Source organism: Bolinopsis microptera, chromosome 3 (genome assembly GCF_026151205.1).
Source record: "Bolinopsis microptera isolate Bmic1 chromosome 3, MBARI_Bmic_1.0, whole genome shotgun sequence".
In the NCBI taxonomy this organism is placed as follows: domain Eukaryota; kingdom Metazoa; phylum Ctenophora; class Tentaculata; order Lobata; family Bolinopsidae; genus Bolinopsis; species Bolinopsis microptera.
In genome coordinates, this window is record NC_087074.1 from 1,887,509 (window position 1) to 1,911,801 (window position 24,293).

The window sequence follows — 24,293 nt, forward strand, 5'->3', positions numbered from 1 at the left end:
GAACTCCTTATATGAAAACCAGTACGGATTCCGTAAAAATCACTCGACCAGTTATGCCCTAAATTACTCAGTGAACCACGTAGAATCTTGCCTCAAGAAAAAACAACACGTTCTTGGAATATTTATTGATCTTAGTAAAGCCTTTGATACAATATCACATGAAAAGTTACTGCATAAGTTAGAAAATTATGGAATCCGTGGAAATGCAAATAACCTTATAGCAAGTTACCTGTCGAACAGATACCAGTATGTCTCGGTATTAGGTGAAGAATCCGAGAAACTTCCAGTAGTCTATGGAGTGCCGCAGGGGAGCTGTCTTGGTCCCTTACTTTTTATTATTTATATTAATGACATCCGTAACTCATCAATTATAGGAAAGTTTATACTATTTGCCGACGACACTAACATATTTATAGAAGACACATGTGTCAAAAGACTATACGAAAAAGGAAATGAAGTTCTATCATTTGTGTACAAGTATATGAAACTAAACTTATTACATATTAACATTAAGAAATGTTGTTTTATTCATTTTAAACCCTCACGGGCCAAAGAGGAAGTAGAAAATGACGAGAACATACTAACTTTAAATAATGTAGTTATTAAAAGAGTTCAAGAAGCTAAATTTCTAGGCGTTATTATTGACGACCAACTTAACTGGAAATCACATACGCAGTCACTTAACTCAAAACTTAAATGCGAAGTAGGAAAGCTGTGCAGAATACGACACATTGTCCCAAAGCAGTATTATAAGGATTTATATCATACTCTATTTGAATCACATTTAGGATTTGGAATATCTGTGTGGGGTGGTATTAGCAATAACCGACTTGAACCTATCTTTAAAACACAGAAAAAGTGTATAAGAATTCTGTTTGGGGATAGAGAAGCTTACCTAGAGAAGTTTAAAACGTGTGCCCGAACACGACCTGTTGATAAGCAAAGACTGGGGGTGGACTTTTACCAAAAAGAACACTCCAAGCCCTTGTTTAAAACCCACAGGTTGTTGACGGTCCACAATCTGTACAAGTACACTTGTCTCTTAGAACTATTCAAAATTAATAAGTTAGAGGAACCATTATCACTGTACTCATCATTTAACAGGTCACCACGACGAGAGGATTATTTCATTACATCACAACCATCCTCACAATTCATCTACCAATCATCCTACATGTGGAACAGCTGTCGACAAACATCAAGTAAGATAAGTTTTAATACTCCGACAAACGGGTTTAAGAATATATTGAAAATTGCCTTACGAGAATTGCAATTCAAGCATGATACACTTGATTGGTGTGAGCTTAATTTTGCCACAAATGAGCTCAAGTTCTGATTTATGTGAGTTACTAAAATGACCATATATCTTTTCTCATACATATAACCACTGCACTCCAACCAAAAACATTACTTACACCATACTCCACAAATGATATATATATATATACACAAACACACTAGTACCGAGCAATCGCACTGTAAAACATGCTCACGATACACTCAAAATTGGAAATATTCAACGGCTTGTATATGAAACTTACACTTACACTCAGTGTACACCCAGTGTTAACTAGTATTACACACTGGTAAACTCTACGTAACGCGCGAAAATAATAATTCTATGGCGTTTTCATTGTCACATTTCACGTCGACGGGATTAAACGCGCGTGCGCGTAACATCTTATCTTACTGCTATCTCAACGAATAAACACACAACGACTTTGACAATTGACCGACGACTTAACGATTGTGAGTTATGACGGACTTAACTGTATGGGTCAACTACTAAAACTGCATTGTATACTATCTTAATCATTATACTGGACATGAGATGACGAAGTATCTTGAGCAGCACTTTATACCTCCATTTAGAACTTGATTAGTCACGAACAATAGAATCATTATAAATCAATACAATAAAACATCTTGATCAATAAATGCCTAGCAGCACCAGACAGCAGCCGTGTACCTTTTTCGACTCCACGGAGTCCCTGATGGACTTTTGTTTACTTTTGTTAATAATTTGACCGCAACCTTTCTTTCTCGAAACACAAATCCTACTGTACTTCATTACAGTATTAAAATAATATAATATAAAGCAAATCATGTGAATATATGACTACGAAATAGATCTATAGACTTGTCCATAATATTTAATACCGTATTGATGGTTTTGAATTTTGTATATTGAATTTTAATGTGAAGCGTTTACTCTTCCCCCTCGGCAATTAATTAGAAAGTTAGATTAATGACAATAATTGCCAAATGACGTAGTAGATATAGATGTTCAATGTTGTAGAGTGATTTCAAGAGTAGTGGTCCACAGGGGCCCGAAAAAGCCGTACAGGCACTTGGGTCCTTATCCTTGTCACTAGTCCCAATTGGATTCACTTTACACAAAACATGAACGTTTACAATTTAGACGTACACATTGGCACGATATTTATTAGAAAGCAAACAGTATAAAATAATACGTGCGTGCGCGGCTTGAGCCGCGCCGCATAACAATTAGACTGACCTGAATTTTCACTTTTTCGTCCGATCATCTTGGAAAGTTTTTTGTACATCCCCATAGACGTAAATAGTAACCAAAAAAATTATTATTGAAAAATTCGGAAATTTAGGTGTTCCCCAAGCCGTTTCCATGACAACCGCTCTCGCGAACCTCAGAAATCTGGAAAAATTCGATATCTCAGGACCCATTGCACCTACAGAGCTAAAATTAGGCTTAAAAGATGCGGAATCAGCACATTTATATGAGACTTATTAATAAACATATAGCCTAAAGTGCTCACTTTCGTCAAAAATTGCAAAAAACACATTTTTTGTACATTTCCATGGCAACCGCGCCCTAAAATTTGGATGTGCATCTCTATTTTTCAGTCAAACTATGAACAGCTCAGAACTACAGGGGGATAACTACAGGGGGAGAACTAGAGGGGAGAGAACAGCTCAGTACTACACCCGAGGAAGAACTACAGGAGGGAGAACAGCTCAGAACTACAGGGGGGGGGGGGGGGGGGGAGAACTACAGGGGGGAGAACAGCTCAGAAGAACTACAAGGGGAGAACAGCTCAGAACTACAGGAGGGAGAACTACAGGGGGAGATCAGCTCAGAACTACAGGAGGGAGAACTACAGGGGGAGAACGGCTCAGAACTACAGGAGGGAGAACTACAGGGGAGAGAACAGCTCAGAACTACAGGGGGAGAACAGCTCAGAACTACAGGGGGAGAACAGCTCAGAACTACAGGAGGGAGAACTACAGGGGGAGAACAGCTCAGAACTACAGAGTACAGGGGGAGCACTACAGCGGAGAGAACAGCTCAGAACTACAGGGTGGGAGAACTACAGGGGGGAGAACAGCTCAGAACTACAGGAGGAAGCACTACAGGGGGAGAACAGCTCAGAACTACAGGGTGGGAGAACTACAGGGAGAGAACAGCTCAGAAGAACTACGGGGGAGAGAACAGCTCAGAAGAACTACAAGGGAGAACAGCTCAGAACTACAGGAGGAAGAACTACAGGGGGAGAACAGCTCAGAACTACAGGAGGGAGAAATACAGGGGAGAGAACAGCTCAGAACTACAGAGTACAGGGGGAGCACTACAGCGGAGAGAACAGCTCAGAACTACAGGGTGGGAGAACTACAGGGGGGAGAACAGCTCAGAACTACAGGAGGAAGCACTACAGGGGGAGAACAGCTCAGAAGTACAGGAGGGAGAACTATAGGGGCAGAACAGCTCAGAACTACAGGGTGGGAGAACTACAGGGAGAGAACAGCTCAGAAGAACTACGGGGGAGAGAACAGCTCAGAAGAACTACAAGGGAGAACAGCTCAGAACTACAGGAGGAAGAACTACAGGGGGAGAACAGCTCAGAACTACAGGGTGGGAGAACTACAGGGGAGAGAACAGCTCAGAACTACAGGGGGGAGAACTACAGGGGAGAGAACATCTCAGAAGAACTACAGGGGAAGAACAGCTCAGAACTACAGGGGGAGAACAGCTCAGAACTACAGGGGGAGAACTACAGGGGGGGAGAACAGCTCAGAACTACAGGGGGGGGGGGAGAATTACAGGGGAGGGGGAGAACTACATGGGGGAACAGCTCAGAAGAAACTACAGGGAGGGGGGAGAATAGCTCAAAAGAACTACATGGGGAGAGAACAGCTCAGAACTACAGGGGGAGCACTACAGGGGGAGAACAGCTCAGAACTACAGGGGGAGCACTACAGGGGAGAGAACAGCTCAGAACTACAGGGAGGGAGAACTACAGGGGAGGGGTAACTACAGGGGGAACACTGACTTACTTGACTTAAGTCGGCTTCTTGGTCCGAGCAACTACAATTCCTCGCCACACGTCGCGGTCAAGCATAACAGATCTTATCTCTTCAACACAGGAAAGGCTGGTGTCCTTCTTTAGCATGTCCAGAAACGTAAGGTGGGGCCTCCCCGGTCTCCTGTATCCATGCTGAGGGTCCCAGAACAGAAGTTGGTTTGCCAGAAGGTCGTCATGCCTGGCTACATGTCCAGCCAGTCTCATTCTTCTGGAGGCTATCATCGCTGATGGCTTGGGGATGTTGCCGTATAAATCACTGTTGTTGATGATTTGTGGCCAACGTATGTTCAAGGCCATCCGGAGCATTCTAGTGTAGCATCCATTGATCCGCTTAGTCATGGATTGGCTTATCGTCCAAGCTTCAGAGCCGTACAGGAGTACAGGCTCAACCGCTGCTCGAAAGACACGGATCTTTAAGTCCCTGCGCATTCCAGACTTCCAGGTTGTCTTTAACTGATGACAGGCCCCCCATGCCTTTGCTTTCCTAACATCAAAGTCCTTCTCCGCACTCATTATTCTGCTTCCAAGGTAGACAAAGTCATCTACTTGCTCTATCTCCTGCCCACTTGCTGCTTTAATGACGGTAGAGTCAGACTCAGCGAGATTGACTCTGATGTACTTCGTCTTACTCTCGTTGAGGTGAAGTCCAACGGAGTTAGCAGCCAGCTCCACACTGAGGAGAAGATCTTGCGCTTGCTCTGCGGTGTCTGTTGTCAGTGCAAGATCGTCACTACTACAGGGGGAACAGCTCAGAAGAAACTACAGGGAGGGGGGAGAATAGCTCAAAAGAACTACATGGAGAGAGAACAGCTCAGAACTACAGGGGGTGAATTACAGGGGGAGCAGCTCAGAACTACAGGGAGAGAACAGCTCAGAACTACAGGAGGGAGAACTACAGAGGAGGGGGAGAACTACATGGGGGAACAGCTCAGAATTATGTAGTTCTAAGCTGTAGTAGTTCTTCCTCAGGTGTAGTACTGAGCTGTTCTCTCCCCTCTAGTTCTCCCCCCTGTAGTTATCCCCCTGTAGTTCTGAGCTGTTCATAGTTTGACTGAAAAATAGAGATGCACATCCAAATTTTAGGGCGTGGTTGCCATGGAAATGTACAAAAAATGTGTTTTTTGCAATTTTTGACTAAAGTGAGCACTTTAGGCTATATGTTTATTAATAAGTCTCATTTAAATGTGCTGATTCCGCATCTTTTAAGCCTAATTTTAGCTCTGTAGGTGCAATGGGTCCTGAGATATCGAATTTTTCCAGATTTCTGAGGTTCGCGAGAGCGGTTGTCATGGAAACGGCTTGGGGAACACCTAAATTTCCGAATTTTTCAAAAATAATTTTTTTGGTTACTATTTACGTCTATGGGGATGTACAAAAAACTTTCCAAGATGATCGGACAAAAAAGTGAAAATTCAGGTCAGTCTAATAACAATTTATGCGTTTAGGGGCTGGAGTACGCGTGTTTACAGATTAATGAATTGTTGCATTGTAAATATTTAAAGTTGACGATATATTATGATTTAATAGTATATTTTTCAAAGCTGGCTTTGGACTTAGGTAAAATTATAATTTATTTATTTAAAAGAAAAAACCACTGATAGTTTTTAATTTACATAGTCGTATAACTATAATCAAGTTAATCCTGTTTTCAAGAATGCGCGGCTTTGGCGGCCAGTTATTGACTTGAACATAAAATTGAATTTTAAATAGAAATGTGAATGTATTAAAATTTAAAACTTTCAAAACGGAGGCTTATAAATATTATTATATTATGATTGTAAAATAAAGGATAAAATTTTAAATTTGTTTCACTAAAAAAATTTGTTTCACTAATTGCTAATGTTCTTTGAAATAATATAGACTCTTGAATTGGGCCAGCTGTCAGACAGCTGCTGTCTGTCAGTCCAAGACTGCGTAACTAAAAATGATAAATAATGTTATTTTGTTAAAACGCAGAACAATTTGTTTCTCTATATTCTGTCTTAGTTATATTCATATAGTATATAGTAGATATCAGTATGCTGTTTTTAGACACAAAGGGAAATACACAAGTGAGGCTGTAAAACTTCATCACAATAGTCTTCAAAACATTTGGAACAATCACTATATCAAACAAAATTCGTTCTTTAAATCCAAAATGTATATCAAATTTTAAAATGACCACTATTAATTACCACTAATTGTAAAAATGTATCCAATCAAGAATATAAGAAATTGTGAATCATTCATTATATATAAGGTTTTACACGCCTGCTAAAATTATATTGAATACTCCCCAGCATGACTATACCTGTCACTAACTGTTTAGCTGCAATATACATTGTTGGAGTTGTTATTGGTAGTCTAGCTTCAGATGCTTGGAAGATTCCATGTTTTTCCATTTTCTGTGACAAGTTCAATATACTAAATCAGGTGAGACCTCTTCACAAAATGCTGTTAAATTTATCATAATTCATCTAATTCACACTCCATTTAAAGTGAAATGTTTATCGTTTCCATGCTTGTAATATTGGATGCATTACTTATCAGATCTAAATCAGTTATATTAGTGTTTCTAGAATTAAATTATTTCTGGTAGTCCAACCTTCAAAAATGTATCTAATTTTTCATTTTATTTCAGTACTTTGTCAAGTTATGCTGGGGATGGTCCCTATTCCTGTGTTTAACATTGTTTACTATAAAACTTTGGCGGCAGCTCATTGATAATAAAGATTACTGTGCAGTGTGGCTCCACTTTGTGGCTGGAACATTTATTTGGTAAGCTCAGTAAATAAATGTTCTAGTAAATCAATGTATTACAGTTACATTTACAAAAGACCACAATATCTCCTGTGAGGCAAAAAAACATGGAAAATGAGAGCTAGAAAAATATTCGTCAGGCTCAACAGTCAACACTACCAGACTGCAGCTGGAGTGAGAAACATTATATAAAACATCATAGTAAAATTTATTTCGGCTGAACCAAAACACGATGGTTAAACCATAATTACATTGGTGGCGTCTAACATGGTTGAGTTGATATCATTCTAAAGATATAAATCTTTACTTTGTCTGTTGACTTTCATTATTTATTATCACAACTTGTTTGGAATAATGTGTTCAGGTTCACTGGGACAAAATCGGTAGATTATATTAAAGACAGTTACGGGATATGTGAAACGGGTGCTAATGTTACAACAGAGTCAAATAAAGTAAAATGCAGAAATGAAATGAATGGTCAGTGGGTACCAGATCTAGATATTTCAGGTTAGAATTGTTCTATAATGTAAGTCATGACAGTTGTAATTCTAATGCATAATGTTCTATTAGCACTTCAGCTCTTTATGAGTTTTGTACTATGTTGAAATCATAAGTTTAATTTCAAATAGTGTGCTACCAGCTCACATTCATTCTACTTAGTTAATACCTAAAAATTCCAGGTCACATCTTCATGATGGTCTTCTGTTGTCTTTTAATAGCCTACGAAGAGGAGCGTTTCTATAGACCAGAACATTTTATAAAGGCAGTCGAAATAGTGACTCCTGCTGAAACTTTATCAAGTGACAATGAAGATGACGAACCAGTTAAAACGATAAAGCGGACTGAGACTGAGAACCAGGAGAAATGTGTTGTGCCTGATGTATTGTTACAGTTCATGGATAGATTTGTTACGAGTATTGTCTTTGTTATCTTCAGTATTTTTAATTTGATGATGATAATGACGACGCTGTACTTTCATACACCCATTGAGAAGGTGTTGGGTGTTGCTATGGGTGTTTGTGGGTACGTACTGATATCGTTCAAGTACCCTTGGCTATGTTTCCCTCAAAACTGCAAAACCGTCTCTAGAAAAAAATGATATTGAACAAAAAATAGATTTATTCAGTTGGTTTTTGATTTAAAAAAAGAAATATTTGATGATATTTGTATTTTGTGATTAATTGACAGAAATTTGTAATAAAGTACATGATGGTGTGCAGTAAATACCTGCTGTGATTAAAAAGGTATTTTGGGGTTTTTAATTTTTAATCAGATCTTTGTTATTGTGTTAAATGTAAGATTATGTTAATGATTATGATAATGTACGAACTTTGAAATTTGATATGTATGCTAAAAGTGCACAATGCTTGAGCGTTTTATTCATTCATTAGATTATCTCCAAGTTTTTCTCGAATATCGTAATAATTATATATTATCTATTTTCAGCAGAACACATAATAGAGATAAAATTTAAATTTAATTTATAAATCTCTTTTTTAGCATGTTTACGACTACGTACTAACGAGAACTCTACAAGTAAAATAACGACTATAAACAACTATAAAGAGTCTGAAGCACTACTAGACACTATTAAGTACTAGATGATATCACCAGAAGACGAAAATGCGTTCACCAAGATCTTAACCACGTCACCAAATGATATGAAAAAAGGTAAGACCCTCATTACTCATGAGAACATTAGTAAATATTGAATATCCCGTTTGCATTTCGATAAGAAACATACTTTCAACCTTGTATTAAGTTATAATAACTAACAAATCAGACATTAAAACTCTCTCAGACTTGACAAGACGGCAGTCGTGGCTGGAGAAGAGAAAGAGAACGTTTAGTGGAGATGGAATGATAACCTGCCCTAGTTGCAGGGGTTCAGGTGTCAAGGACGCTTCTACTGATCTGGTAAAATAGATACTACTGTTGCTAATATCACTATACTACTACTACTTATAATATACCTGATTCTACAGTTAAAGTTCATGTTCCTGCTTTGACTTTTAGATTCTCAAAACATTAATTTCACATAAAGTCGTTTGTTAAAGTGACTTTATGTTACACTACCTCAGGTAGCTCTGATACCCTACAGTGACTTTATGTTACACTACTTCAGGTAGCTCTGATACCCTACAGTGACTTTATGTTGCACTACTTCAGGTAGCTCTGATACCCTACAGTGACTTTATGTTACACTACTTCAGGTAGCTCTGATACCCTACAGTGACTTTATGTTACACTACTTCAGGTAGCTCTGATACCCTACAGTGACTTTATGTTGCACTACTTCAGGTAGCTCTGATACCCTACAGTGACGAGCGTCTTAAACCCCGCTTCACCAAATGTAAGATCCTCTTTGCTCTGGTGGTGTGTGCTGTGTTACTTGGTGTCTCAACTTACATATTCCTGCCTGGGAAGGTGATAGTTACTACCACTAACTTGACCATTGTCAACGCTTCTGTTGCTGACTACAATGAAAACCTCTACTCGTTTGATATATTGAAAAGTACGAAGATAGCAGATCCAATATTACATGGCAGGTTGATGTAATGGTGGAGAATAGGAACAGGTTCCTCTCTATTACTGTCAACAAACTTCAAGTCGACCTCAAGTGGGATGTAAGTTTTCGGAGATATTCATTTTGATCTTTAAATTACATACAACATTTTGGTACCTAGACAATAATAACCTAGCTGAAGAATGATAACTTTTATTTTAACTTGTATCCCTGTCTCTTCACAGGTAAACGACCAGATAGAAGTAGGTTCCATAGTGCACGGCAACTTCACAGTTGGGGGACACAAAGTGTACTCTTCGGCTTACGACATCAAGACCCCCCAGAATGGTAGTGGTAAATACAGTGACTACCTCCTCACTTGCAAGTGCTGCAGACAATACACGCAGTGTGGTAAAATCCACATGTTCAGTTCCATTACACTTCATTACACATTGCACGTGGGCAAGTTTAACTATTTTTCTAACTTTGTGAGCAGTGATAAGTTGGGTTTTGATAATTGTAATTATTTTGATAATATGGGAACTAAGAATATTACGTGCGAGACTTTTAATAGTTGCCATAGAGATGGGAGGAATAGGATGATGCAGAATTTGGAAGATATGTTTGTTTAATTTTGAGGAAGATAAGTTGATAAGTTCTTTTAATTTTTGTGCTGTTGAAAACTCATTTCAGGACCTTAAGTCTTTGATTTCTGACGGCTGGTTTCCGTGATTACTCACCCAGATTTTGTACCCGTTTTTAAAAATCACATTCAAATCTATTTGTACGCATGCTAAATATTTAAAAAGCTGCTGTTTTTTAAGTAATGTTCAGGCTAAAGTTTGGCAGTGAAGACCTTGTTTTTATTTTTATATATCCTTTTAACACGATTACAAATGACAATTTGGTGACTATCAACTATGGGATCGACACTGCATGGTTCAGTTGCATAGTAGTGTCCGAATTGCACTGATTCTAGCCCGAGTAGTGTTCGAAAGGGCGCCCTGTTTTGACATACCTCCTGAGCCGGTACTCATTTCCTCTCTGAGCTAGCTAGTGTATATCAGTTTCTTGTTGGTGTTTTGTCTGTGTTTGTTTGTCCGTAGTAGGAATTTACTGTAACTTTGGAGACTGGGCGCAGTAATGTCCCAGAGGGTTTGTAACATCATGGATGCTGACTAAGCTTACCTGATCCTCTCCAACTTGTATTAGTACACTACTTCATTCACACCAGTCATTTCACTACATTAAACTGATTGAGGTTATGCCCTTTGTACATGCTGAAGCGATATGCTATGATGAGTGGAATATGAGTTAGGATCAGTTTGGTCCGTTTCATGGCAAAAACATTTATGGATCGACACTAAGATCTAGCATGCCAGCAAATTTTCCGATTGTAGCAATGATATCGTGATTGTGTCTGCCATAACCTGAACATTATTAGTATTTTTATTTTTTTATCAGAATATTGTTGAAAATGATATTTAAGTGTAAATAAAGTTGATTGTTGTAATGTGTTGTGGGGGGGGGGGGGGCTGGGCGGTTTGTAACCATGGTAACAATGTGTATGAGGGGGTTTGTAACCATGGAAACAATGTGTATGGGGGGTTTGTAACTATGGTAACAGTGTGTATGGAGGGGGGTTTGTAACCATGGTAACAATGTGTATGGAGGGCATTGGAGGGGGGTTTGTAACCATGGTAACAGTGTGTATGGAGGGGGGGGGGGGTTTTGTAACCATGGTAACAGTGTGTATGGAGGGGGGGGGGGGGTTTGTAACCATGGTAACAGTGTGTATGGAGGGGGGGTTTGTAACCATGGTAACAGTGTGTATGGAGGGGGGTTTGTAACCATGGTAACAATGTGTATGTGGGGTTTGTAACCATGGTAACAGTGTGTATGGAGGGGGGGTTTGTAACCATGGTAACAATGTGTATGGAGGGGGGTTTGTAACCATGGTAACAGTGTGTATGGAGGGGGGGGGGTTTGTAACCATGGTAACAGTGTGTATGGAGGGGGGGTTTGTAACCATGGTAACAATGTGTATGGGGGGTTTGTAACCATGGTAACAATGTGTATAGGGGGGTTTGTAACCATGGTAACAATGTGTATGGGGGTTTGTAACCATGGTAACAATGTGTATGTGGGGTTTGTAACCATGGTAACAATGTGTATGGAGGGGGGTTTGTAACCATGGTAACAATGTGTATGAGGGGGGGGGTTGTAACCATGATAACAATGTGTATGGGGGGTTTGTAACCATGGTAACAATGTGTATGGGGGTTTGTAACCATGGTAACAATGTGTATGTGGGGTTTGTAACCATGGTAACAATGTGTATGGAGGGGGGGGTTTGTAACCATGGTAACAATGTGTATGGGGGGGGGGGGTTTGTAACCATGGTAACAATGTGTATGGAGGGGGGTTTGAAACCATGGTAACAATGTGTATTGGGGGGTTGTAACCATGGTAACAATGTGTATTGGGGGGTTTGTAACCATGGTAACAATGTGTATTGGGGGGTTTGTAACCATGGTAACAATGTGTATTAGGGGGGTTTGTAACCATGGTAACAGTGTGTATGGAGGGGGGTTTGTAACCATGGTAACAGTGTGTATGGGGGGGGGGGTTGTAACCATGGTAACAATGTGTTATGGGGGGGGGGGGGAGTTTGTAACCATGGTAACAATGTGGATTATTGAAGTATTAACCAGTTACAGACTTGATTTTTATACAAATCTCGATTAAAATTGTTTTGTTCTTAGTTTTATTTTCTTAATTATGAACGATCTTAAATCTTAAATTCGAAATTTCGGTAAAGGGACGGCAGAAAAGCTTCTCTTCAAAAATATTCCAAAATCTCTTTTTATATTCTGATGATTTTCCGTTTATCAAAGCTTTCTTTGGGAATAGAACTTTGAGAACCTCAATCGTGTCTTGTGCCAGCCTCAGTGACCTTGTAAGATGGTCATTCAAGAAAAATTCAGTCAAAACAGTGAAATTTGGGTCGCGGAAAGCTGAAATTCGAATATGTCCTACCGGTATGACATATTCAAAATTTCATTGCATCAAAGGTTTCTCTAGATTTTGACCGAAAAATGATAACCATTTTCCACATTTATTCCTCAATTTTTGTTAAAATGGGTATCGATGGGGTTGGTTCCCTCCGCCCCCCCAACAATGGTACAGCACGTGTTATTGTTTAAATTACTTCATCTTACATGTCATGTGGTATGTGGTGCTCCACGATACTACCTCTAGTAGCAGAGTGTAGTAATTGGTACTTTCAGCTTTTAGATAATATTTGTGATATTCTCTTTCCCTATAGCTAAATGGTATTGAACTATGTATTGTGGTACAAATAAGAGATGAGTGGAACTAATAATGAGGAGAACGATTTCCACAAGATCCTCACTTCAACTCCTCCTCCCTCCACCAGCTCTGGTATCGGAGGTAAATAGATACAAGTAACCATGGTAACAATGTGTATGGGGGGTTGTAACCATGGTAACAATGTATATGGGGGGTTGTAACCATGGTAACTCCGCCTCCCTCCACCAGCTCTGGTATCGGAGGTTAATAAATATAAGTAGATACGAACCCTGAATAGATATTTGTACCATACAACACTAACCAATGGGCACTATTTGGCAAGTTGCCCACTATTTAATATTGCCAAGTTGATTAATATAATATTATCGAAACGGAAGGTTTGTAAGCGTCATGTGTAAAAATCCCAAATGGGACTTAAAAAACGGAACAATGTAACAATTAAACCTTATCTCAAGGTATAGTTACACACACACTACACAACACACAATAACACACACGAAGGCAGTTAAACGAATTACTATATAATATAATAATAAATAAATAAATAAATTCTAACATTTACTACACGCTTCGACACGCTTATGTGGACAGGTTTTTAATAACAAATGTTAATAAAATGTAGTCATTGTTACATTCCTCAGGTGTAAACAGAACTACCTCGTGGTTTAAGAAGGATGACAACCAGCTAGTAACGTGTATCAGTTGTAAGGGATCCGGCTACAAGGAAACTACTAATGAACTGGTAGGTAACAAACCAAACTGGTGACTGGCAACACCTATTATTATACTGGCAACACCTATTATTATACTGGCAACACCTATTATTATACTGGCAACACCTATTATACTGGCAACACCTATTATACTGGCAACACCTATTATACTGGCAACACCTATACTGGTAACACCTATTATACTGGCAACACCTATTATACTGGCAACACCTATTATACTGGCAACACCTATTATACTGGCAACACCTATTATACTGGCAACACCTATTATACTGGCAACACCTATACTGGTAACACCTATACTGGTAACATGTACCCACATGTAATGTTACATAGTTATGTCAATCTACCGGTCTGTGCAGTCAGCAGTGTGTGTTTTCCTTCACACATGAAACTTAAAGTTTGATAGATACGTTAAATTACTTAGTAGTTATCCTTACTATGTAAATCTGCAAAATCAATGCCTCCACGACGATAAGACCTATCTGGATGAAAGCTTTTCAAGTAAGCCTTGTTTCGATATGCCCTTGAAATAGTGGCTACTAAATACCACCGTCTAAAAAGTACTAACACTGTGCCCCTTCAGGTGGTGCTGATACCGTACTCAGACGAGAGGTACTAACACTGTGCCCCTTCAGGTGGCGCTGATACCGTACTCAGACGAGAGGTACTAACACTGTGACCCTTCAGGTGGCGTTGATACTGTACTCAGACGAGAGGTACTAACACTGTGCCCCTTCAGGTGGCGCTGATACCGTACTCAGACGAGAGGTACTAACACTGTGACCCTTCAGGTGGCGTTGATACTGTACTCAGACGAGAGGTACTAACACTGTGCCCCTTCAGGTGGCGCTGATACCGTACTCAGACGAGAGGTACTAACACTGTGCCCCTTCAGGTGGTGCTGATACCGTACTCAGACGAGAGGTACTAACACTGTGCCCCTTCAGGTGGCGCTGATACCGTACTCAGACGAGAGGTACTAACACTGTGACCCCTTCAGGTGGTGCTGATACCGTACTCAGACGAGAGGTACTAACACTGTGACCCCTTCAGGTGGCGCTGATACCGTACTCAGACGAGAGGTACTAACACTGTGCCCCTTCAGGTGGCGCTGATACCGTACTCAGACGAGAGGTACTGACACTGTGCCCCTTCAGGTGGCGCTGATACCGTACTCAGACGAGAGGTACTAACACTGTGCCCCTTCAGGTGGTGCTGATACCGTACTCAGACGAGAGGTACTGACACTGTGCCCCTTCAGGTGGCGCTGATACCGTACTCAGACGAGAGGTACTGACACTGTGACCCTTCAGGTGGCGCTGATACCGTACTCAGACGAGAGGTACTGACACTGTGCCCCTTCAGGTGGCGCTGATACCGTACTCAGACGAGAGGTACTAACACTGTGACCCTTCAGGTGGCGCTGATACCGTACTCAGACGAGAGGTACTAACACTGTGCCCCTTCAGGTGGCGCTGATACCGTACTCAGACGAGAGGTACTAACACTGTGACCCTTCAGGTGGCGCTGATACCGTACTCAGACGAGAGGTACTAACACTGTGACCCCTTCAGGTGGCGCTGATACCGTACTCAGACGAGAGGTACTAACACTGTGCCCCCTTCAGGGGGCGCTGATACCGTACTCAGACGAGAGGTACTAACACTGTGCCCCTTCAGGTGGCGCTGATACCGTACTCAGACGAGAGGTACTAACACTGTGACCCCTTCAGGTGGCGCTGATACCGTACTCAGACGAGAGGTACTAACACTGTGCCCCCTTCAGGGGGCGCTGATACCGTACTCAGACGAGAGGTACTAACACTGTGCCCCTTCAGGTGGCGCTGATACCGTACTCAGACGAGAGGTACTAACACTGTGCCCCTTCAGGTGGCGCTGATACCGTACTCAGACGAGAGGTACTAACACTGTGCCCCTTCAGGTGGCGCTGATACCGTACTCAGACGAGAGGTACTAACACTGTGACCCTTCAGGGGGCGCTGATACCGTACTCAGACGAGAGGTACTAACACTGTGACCCTTCAGGTGGCGCTGATACCGTACTCAGACGAGAGGTACTAACACTGTGCCCCATCAGGTGGCGCTGATACCGTACTCAGACGAGAGGTACTGACACTGTGACCCTTCAGGTGGCGCTGATACCGTACTCAGACGAGAGGTACTGACACTGTGCCCCTTCAGGTGGCGCTGATACCGTACTCAGACGAGAGGTACTAACACTGTGCCCCTTCAGGTGGCGCTGATACCGTACTCAGACGAGAGGTACTGACACTGTGACCCTTCAGGGGGCGCTGATACCGTACTCAGACGAGAGGTACTAACACTGTGACCCTTCAGGTGGTGCTGATACCGTACTCAGACGAGAGGTACTAACACTGTGACCCCTTCAGGTGGCGCTGATACCGTACTCAGACGAGAGGTACTTACACTGTGACCCCTTCAGGTGGCGCTGATACCGTACTCAGACGAGAGGTACTAACACTGTGCCCCTTCAGGTGGCGCTGATACCGTACTCAGACGAGAGGTACTAACACTGTGACCCCTTCAGGGGGCGCTGATACCGTACTCAGACGAGAGGTACTAACACTGTGCCCCTTCAGGTGGCGCTGATACCGTACTCAGACGAGAGGTACTAACACTGTGCCCCTTCAGGTGGCGCTGATACCGTACTCAGACGAGAGGTACTAACACTGTGCCCCTTCAGGTGGCGCTGATACCGTACTCAGACGAGAGGTACTAACACTGTGCCCCTTCAGGTGGCGCTGATACCGTACTCAGACGAGAGGTACTAACACTGTGCCCCTTCAGGTGGTGCTGATACCGTACTCAGACGAGAGGTACTAACACTGTGCCCCTTCAGGTGGCGCTGATACCGTACTCAGACGAGAGGTACTAACACTGTGCCCCTTCAGGTGGCGCTGATATCGTACTCAGACGAGAGGTACTAACACTGTGCCCCCTTCAGGTGGCGCTGATACCGTACTCAGACGAGAGGTACTAACACTGTGCCCCTTCAGGTGGCGCTGATACTGTACTCAGACGAGAGGTACTGACACTGTGACCCCTTCAGGTGGCGCTGATACCGTACTCAGACGAGAGGTACTAACACTGTGCCCCCTTCAGGTGGCGCTGATACCGTACTCAGACGAGAGGTTGCAGCCCCGACACACCACGTTAAAAGTAACTATAGCTCTGGTTATAACGGCTATCATTATTGGGTGTCTCTTCTTCGTCTTCTTCCCTCGGCACGCTGGAGCTACTTCTGCAGGTACGTGGTAACTCCAACTGTGAGCTGCTGTATTTGTATGGTTAATTCACTACCCTTACATGAAATATTAGAATTATGTACTCAATATAAATAGTCAAAATTAAAATACTCCTCAATACTCACTGTGTGTATTAAGTACTCACTGTGTGTATGTGTGTACTAAGTACTCACTGTGTGTATCATGTGTGTACTAAGTACTCACTGTGTGTATCATGTGTGTACTAAGTACTAAGTAATCACTCTATGTAACCATGTTAACACTGTGTGTATTACTCAGGGCTGGAGATAGCGAGCGGGGACGTATACAGTGACACAACTAAACCAACTATCCTGACACTATTAGATAACGTTACAGTAACTAATGATAACTACTTTCCTATTGTTATAGATACTCTCAATATCAGTCTTGCTATATCCTGGGTCGGAGGAGTTCAGTTCGAGGTAAGATAGCTAATTAATTAATTAGTTAATTAATTAATTAATTAGTTAAATTTTATCAAAATAATGGCTAAAAAGTTTGAAGTACGAGCATTTATGACGATCAGATTCTACTAATATTCTATAGTGCAGCTGAAAGTTACCCACTATAATTGCCACAGTTAATACAAATTTGTATAATTCAGTGAACAAAAACCCATAGTCTACTCTTAGTGTAAGTTGGATGAAATAATGAGTGTTAAAAATTATTGATTTAAATTGTCGTGGCAAAGTAAACAATTACTTTTCTTAAATGAAATAATTTCACTTTCATCAAATCACTTTCATAACTTGATTTTTAATCGTTTTGACACTTTATTAATATGATTGTGTGGTAAGATTTCTAAAATGTATGTTACATTTTGTACATAATATGTAATATAATATATTTTGTATGTGGTATTACATTTCTCCAGTAAATGTAATTTCCAAGTTGAACTGTAACTTGATAACAGCTCTACAGGTAACTCAGTAACTGTTTGACAAGGTGTACTGTGTCACGAGTCACGAACTGTATTTATAGCTGTCGCTATGTCACGTACTGTTTGACTTTTCTGATAACTTTATTTGTTATAATATAACTGTTAATGAATAAACTTTGTAAAACAGATGTGGAAATAATATGTAATATAATATATTATGTGTACATAATATAATATATTCAATGTGACTTATTTATATCTTTATAATTATCTAATAGTCCACACTATCCCTACAAATCTTCAGAAGATCTCACCTCCGGGACCTCCCCACCATGCCAGTATCTCTCTGGTTACTATAGTAGCAGAGTTGAGTATGCACTTCTCAACTACTCAACTACACTCTGCTACTAGTAGTAGTACTAGTAGCAGAATAACCTCTCCACTCTGTTACTACTAGTAGTAGTACTAGTAGTGCTACTAGAGTAACCCACCATGCCAGTTTCCAGATCTATTCTTTACACTCCAACACATGACATTCCACACCATCACACATCAAACTCACTCTAACATTACACACTCTCACTCTAACATTCCACATGACACACACTGTAACAGCATTACACAGCATTACACAGGATTACACTCTCTATTCTCTAACACACCATTACACTCTCTAACACTCTCTAACACTCTCTAACACACCATTACACAGGTGGGAAGTATAGGGCGCTCCAAGATAGAGATCCCAGCTCACATTGACCAGCTCACCATCCCCTTCAGTATCCAGACCTACGACTACCCAATAGACCGGCTCTTCAGAACCTGTTGCTATGTGTTCGCTGGGCACTACATCTGGTACAGAGTCACTATTAACGCACGTTACAAACTTGCTTTTGTGGGGAATTATTACTTCTCTAGCTCTGATGTGCAGACTATTCCTGTGTATTGTGATTACAGTCAGAACAAGAACATCACGTGTCATTACAACTGATCACGTGTCATTGCAACTGATCACGTGTCATTGCAACTGATCACGTGTCATTACAACTGATCACGTGTCATTACAACTGATCACGTGTCATTACAACTGATCACGTGTCATTACAACTGATCACGTGTCATTACAACTGATCACGTGTCATTGCAACTGATCACGTGTCATTACAACTGATCACGTGTCATTACAACTGATCACGTGTCATTACAACTGATCACGTGTCATTACAACTGATCACGTGTCATTATAACTGATCACGTGTCATTACAACTGATCACGTGTCATTGCAACTGATCACGTGTCATTACAACTGATCACGTGTCATTACAACTGATCACGTGTCATTGCAACTGATCACGTGTCATTACAACTGATCACGTGTCATTACAACTGATCACGTGTCATTATAACTGATAGTTTTTACATGAATATATAAAGCATCAAGTGGGTTCTCATGTGTGATGTGGGCTCCTGGAAAGTGATGAGATGTAAATTTTAATGGTGTAGTCCAATTTTATGAAGACGGTTTTCCAGTTTCTATTTAAAACCTAACGTGTACATAATATTGGATATTTTTCACGATTCTCCCAAACTCTGTAAGCTAGCTAACAGCACATCACTTATTCTACATCGTTATTTTATCAATACAATAACGTTAAATAGTCCCCTAGTGTGACAGTATTGTGCAATGAACTCCCTACAAATTCTAATTCTTTACAATACCCACGTGTTTTATACAATGCTATATACTAGACAGGGTGTACACTGTACAATATATTTCTAATGGTATAATGAGAGGAGTTGATGTAGTACTACACTACTACACTACTACACTACTACACTACTACACTACTACACTACTACACTACTACACTACTACACTACTACACTACTACACTACTACACTACTACACTACTACACTACTACACTACTACACTACTACACTACTACACTACTACACTACTACACTACTACACTACTACACTACTACACTACTACACTACAGTCTTATAACCCTTTAAAACCTGATCTCTTCACCTGCAACTCTGCAGACACCACCTGGTATGTAACATCACCTTATTTGGGCATCACGTGTGTAAGGAATGTTTTAATTAGCCGAGAGAGGTAACAGACTGTGTTCTAAGTAGCTGGATCATTAGACACGATCATGAGGTAAAGTGTGTATGAATATGGAATGAATTAATATGATGAGAAGATGTAGTTACCATGTGGCTCACTCAATACACATTATGTTTTACATAACAACAAGTTGTAACATTATACCTTATATTGCTTACAATAGTTCATGTAAATGGATGGATCGTCCTTAGCTACATTAAATCACTCTTTAATACTAAGTAAAATACTAGGTAATAATGGGGAATATTACCAAGTAAACATCAAGAGAATCGTGAAATCAACCAAAATGTGCCTTTAACTATAATAGTCCAGCCTTCAGTTTCCATTTTATTAATATTATTTAAGTAAAGAGTAACCAATATTTTTTGCATTTGAGGTGCTTCTCAAAAACTCACTCGGAAAAGAATAATGAGTTTCAGATATTTATTGTGTAATGATGATCATAAAATTTTAATATAGGCGCCACAAAATATACAGTTATAAATCACGAAATTTTAGTAAATTCTTTGAAATCTACTTTTATTCTGTATTTGAATAGATTTTTTAGACATTTGTATTTGAGTCGTGTTTTTTTTTTCGATATTTGTTTATTCGGCCCAGTGAATTCTCAATTATTGGAAATTAAAATGATACAACGATGCACTCTACTGCGATGTTATCTCGTTTTTAAATGGATCGTATTTTATTTATCTGAAAATTGTCCGTTCATTTGTTACTGTTAAGTGAGCTATGTGATATGAATTAATTAACTATCGTCACTGCAAAGTTTATCACTCTACATTTTGCAATGTCTTGTATATTTAGTATTTCAAGTAATACATTTGATATATTATTGTATAGTTTCATTGAACCTCCATAGTCCATACCATGTAAATCGTTAGAAGTTTCCATCGTAGACACATTCGTAGAAAACCGGATATTCCAAAAAAATAGAAAAATATTTCACAAATTTGGGAGCTTTTTATTAATGTGTTATTCTGTGGTATATATCCGGGTGTCCACAAAATCAGAAAAGCGTTTCAAGGAAGTCTCACTTCATGAGTTCATACTTCCCTGACATCATTTAGGTAAACACACAGTTCCAAATTTGAGCATAAACATTCGAAAAAAGTATTTTTAAGGATTCAGATAACATCAGCATAATATATAAGATAATTTGCATCCTATTGCATATTTTCAGGATTATAGTAAATTAGTTTCATTTCTAAGAAATAAAATGTGGGTATGTTATAGTATTCTTACTCGCGATATGTATTCTGATTTTTCTTCCTTCATCCCTAACTTGGCACATTTCCAACTAATAACCATTTATTTTACTAGCTATGTGTAGAGAAAATATAACATGATTGAATGAAACATTTTACAAGTAAAGCATACGGCGCAACCGGGCCAACTGAGAGATGTAGGACTTGCAAGGGAACTGGCAAAATAACCAGAAAAGACAAAGAGGTAAATTATCATTTCACACTATTCTCTATGATTTGAGGAATTTCACTGCCCTGAAATCTCAGTGCTTCTCGTTTGAGTTGCATTCTGCTATTCTGTGTAGCAACTTGGAATAATGTGCTAATGTAATACTCTAATCAACATTCAACTTGCCTGTAAGCTTGGAACAACGCCTTCTCATATTTCACGGTGACCATGTCACAACCGTGACCATGTCACAACTTTCCCGTTTCCTCATCTAAGATACTTTGCAGGGTATTGCAGTGATATCGTACGGGGATGAAAGGCTCGCCCCTTCTCGTACTGCTATTTATATCATAATAGCTGTGATATTGTTTCTAGCCCTCACTGGAACACTGGTGGTTCTATTTTATCCACGAACGGTACGTAACGCGCAGCGCCGAACCGTTTTATTGTGATATTGTTTGCGCGCACGTACAAACTTTTACGCTTTATTGTAGATTTTATGTCGTAGTGTGGCTTAAGTGTAGAGTGTACGTGTTTTACCTCAATACAACAGACATTGTACACAAACATTATATACATTATATAATGTTAATTATACACCGCAGTGTTTTATTGTTGGTTAAATACTTCACCCTTCAGGTGAGCGCTACTTCGACCAACCTGAAGATAATATACGCGGACATTGACAAGAATTCCACCAAGCTTGTCCTGCAAGACACTGTCAATGTAAAGAATTCTAACTATTTTGTTGCCTACTTGGATGGAATCGATATAACTGTACAGGTATAAACCATTATGTATTCATAAGGGCCCATGCTTGTGCAGGAGCTGCATTTGCACTCAATATCTGTGTTTTGGTGACCCTCAGGTCCTTTGGTTACATACATTTTGTCCGAGAAAATTTCAACTTTGACAATCCATGCTTAGAGGACAATATTATATTTAACTAATTCATTGTGTAAACTTGTATGTAATTGACTGATTTGAAAGATTTCAATAAAAAAAATATTCAGACTCTGGACGAATGATTCCGGACACGTTGATATTAATTTGTTCTGTGGTTACTTATAAAAGTCGACGGTCTAAGGTCTTGGAACAAATATTTTACACGTTAAATAAAGGAGCAAGATATAATCTCACTCTCTCGCAAATCTAACTGCACCACATTTACCAGTACCAGCAAAGAGAGGTGGGAAAGAACAGCACAGAATACGGAGTTAACCTAACTCACCCTTCCATCTCGTCCCGCAAAGTCTCCCCTCTCAACTACAGTATCACATTGGAGTTCAACAAGGAAACGGGGTCTGATGATATCTGGACTTACTGCTGTCTTATCAAATACAGTCTCGGCTTCCAGGTGGGTGTTATTGACACACGTGATATCCCAATGCCAAGGTGTTTTTTACCCACATGATGCCCAATTAAGGTTGTTGTTTGGGAGCTTCGTCGTCAAAAGCAATGTCAGGGCACGAAATAATTCTCTTACAAATTACAAATTACAAATTAGCGGATTCATGTTTATTTCTGACGATATTTTGGGGTTTCTTGATGATAGCTGTACTGTTATACGTTTTTGTTCAACTTTATTAATTTTCATCTAATTGATTGAGTGTATATTGTTAAGTTGTTAGAGAAGAATAACTCCTCTTAAACTAATTACAATTTCAGGTGCAAGTAAATACTCGGTTCAGTTACTTCTCGAACAAGTTTGAGTTTAGCGACAGTATGTATCAGATAGCTAATTGTAATGAAATGATAAAGCACAGTGATAACACATGTCATCTTGACTTAACAGGTAAAATACGCTCTCAAATAGTCGCGAAATTAACTCATATTAAGGTTACTGATAACAGACAGACGACAGACTGCACTATATCAACATTCCAATCGAACTTGTGCATTGTATTGAGCTTGATTGATGGATTGTTCTTTTTTTTCCGATCACAAAACCATCTTTCATAATAAATTCCGACCTTTTAAACCGGTCATCTGACTGCATGAATTTTAATCTTTTAGTTCATTTTAGACATACACCTCTATGTTATTTGCTATAAATTCTGATATTTTTATGGAAGAGAGACGGGGTAGACCATGTTTAAACTTATTAGATGTTATTAGAAAAGACTTGACTAGTAGAAATCTTGATATTAGACTTAAGAATTTGACTGATTTCGAAGACCTTAGATTTTTAGCTTTAGATAGGGAGGAGTGGAAGAAGTTAGAAGATGGTTGATGTTTTTGTTTTCTTTTTTATGCGTTTTGATATCTATAAGGTGCCTAGGATGCTCTTTTAAACAGATATTTCGTACTTTGAAAGATTTACTACAATAGTTCATTTTAGTTGAATTTCCGTTATCCCCGCAGGAACTAAAGAAGTGCCCGAAGAAGTAGCTGGATGACAGTATAATATTATCATCAGATAATTTATTTGCTCATTAATAGCCTGGAGGTCATCACATTCACCGAAGACGAACTTTTATTGACCGGACTTGAGTAATGAGTATTTGAACGAATAAAGAAAAAGTTATATGTCAGTTCTGGAAGATGTTTATATACGTGAAATGATTTTATGTAGCATTAGGGGAGGATTCTCCCATTCAGTGCCACTTGCTTTTCAGAGTCATGTTAATTTTATCATTTTTATTTCGGCATTCAAATTAACGAGTTGCCATTTTCAAGGGTGATGTTGTATTACATTTTTAGGGATTTCCTCTGACATTGTTTTATGAAAAGACACAAGAAAATCCGTTGTTACTGTTACATGAAAATTAAAATACAGATAACTAAAAAGTGTTAACTGAAATTAGATCCTTCATTTATCTTGTCCGAATTAAATAAGAAACCGAGAAAAATCGCCGTGAGATTTTAATGTAGGGCATTCTTGACCTGTTTATAAACGA

At 39.6% G+C, this 24,293-nt stretch overlaps 3 protein-coding genes and 1 long non-coding RNA gene across 4 annotated transcripts; all 4 read left to right on the forward strand.

Annotated features, from left to right (window-relative positions):
- The first annotated feature begins 6,617 nt into the window (after window positions 1-6,617).
- Window positions 6,618-8,441, forward strand: LOC134812476 (uncharacterized). Its single transcript, XR_010159920.1, has 4 exons — window positions 6,618-6,752; window positions 6,961-7,097; window positions 7,444-7,586; window positions 7,760-8,441. It is a non-coding gene; the product is annotated as an uncharacterized LOC134812476 (long non-coding RNA).
- A 132-nt stretch (window positions 8,442-8,573) lies between these two features.
- Window positions 8,574-10,524, forward strand: LOC134812477 (transmembrane protein 106A-like). Its single transcript, XM_063819928.1, has 4 exons — window positions 8,574-8,750; window positions 8,881-8,996; window positions 9,381-9,706; window positions 9,831-10,524. Exons 1-3 carry the CDS (start codon window positions 8,681-8,683, stop codon window positions 9,636-9,638), a joined length of 444 nt encoding a protein of 147 aa, XP_063675998.1. The 5' UTR covers window positions 8,574-8,680; the 3' UTR covers window positions 9,639-9,706; window positions 9,831-10,524.
- Window positions 10,525-12,911: 2,387 nt separating this feature from the next.
- Window positions 12,912-20,812, forward strand: LOC134812478 (transmembrane protein 106B-like). The gene is made up of 5 exons (XM_063819929.1): window positions 12,912-13,038; window positions 13,560-13,660; window positions 16,799-16,943; window positions 17,221-17,384; window positions 18,555-20,812. Exons 1-5 carry the CDS (start codon window positions 12,954-12,956, stop codon window positions 18,831-18,833), a joined length of 774 nt encoding a protein of 257 aa, XP_063675999.1. The 5' UTR covers window positions 12,912-12,953; the 3' UTR covers window positions 18,834-20,812.
- A 486-nt stretch (window positions 20,813-21,298) lies between these two features.
- Window positions 21,299-24,199, forward strand: LOC134812479 (transmembrane protein 106B-like). The gene is made up of 6 exons (XM_063819930.1): window positions 21,299-21,429; window positions 21,681-21,809; window positions 22,033-22,176; window positions 22,568-22,750; window positions 23,062-23,188; window positions 23,758-24,199. The coding sequence occupies exons 1-6, from the start codon at window positions 21,331-21,333 to the stop codon at window positions 23,790-23,792; spliced, it is 717 nt and encodes a 238-aa protein (XP_063676000.1). The 5' UTR covers window positions 21,299-21,330; the 3' UTR covers window positions 23,793-24,199.
- The last annotated feature ends 94 nt before the right edge of the window (window positions 24,200-24,293 follow it).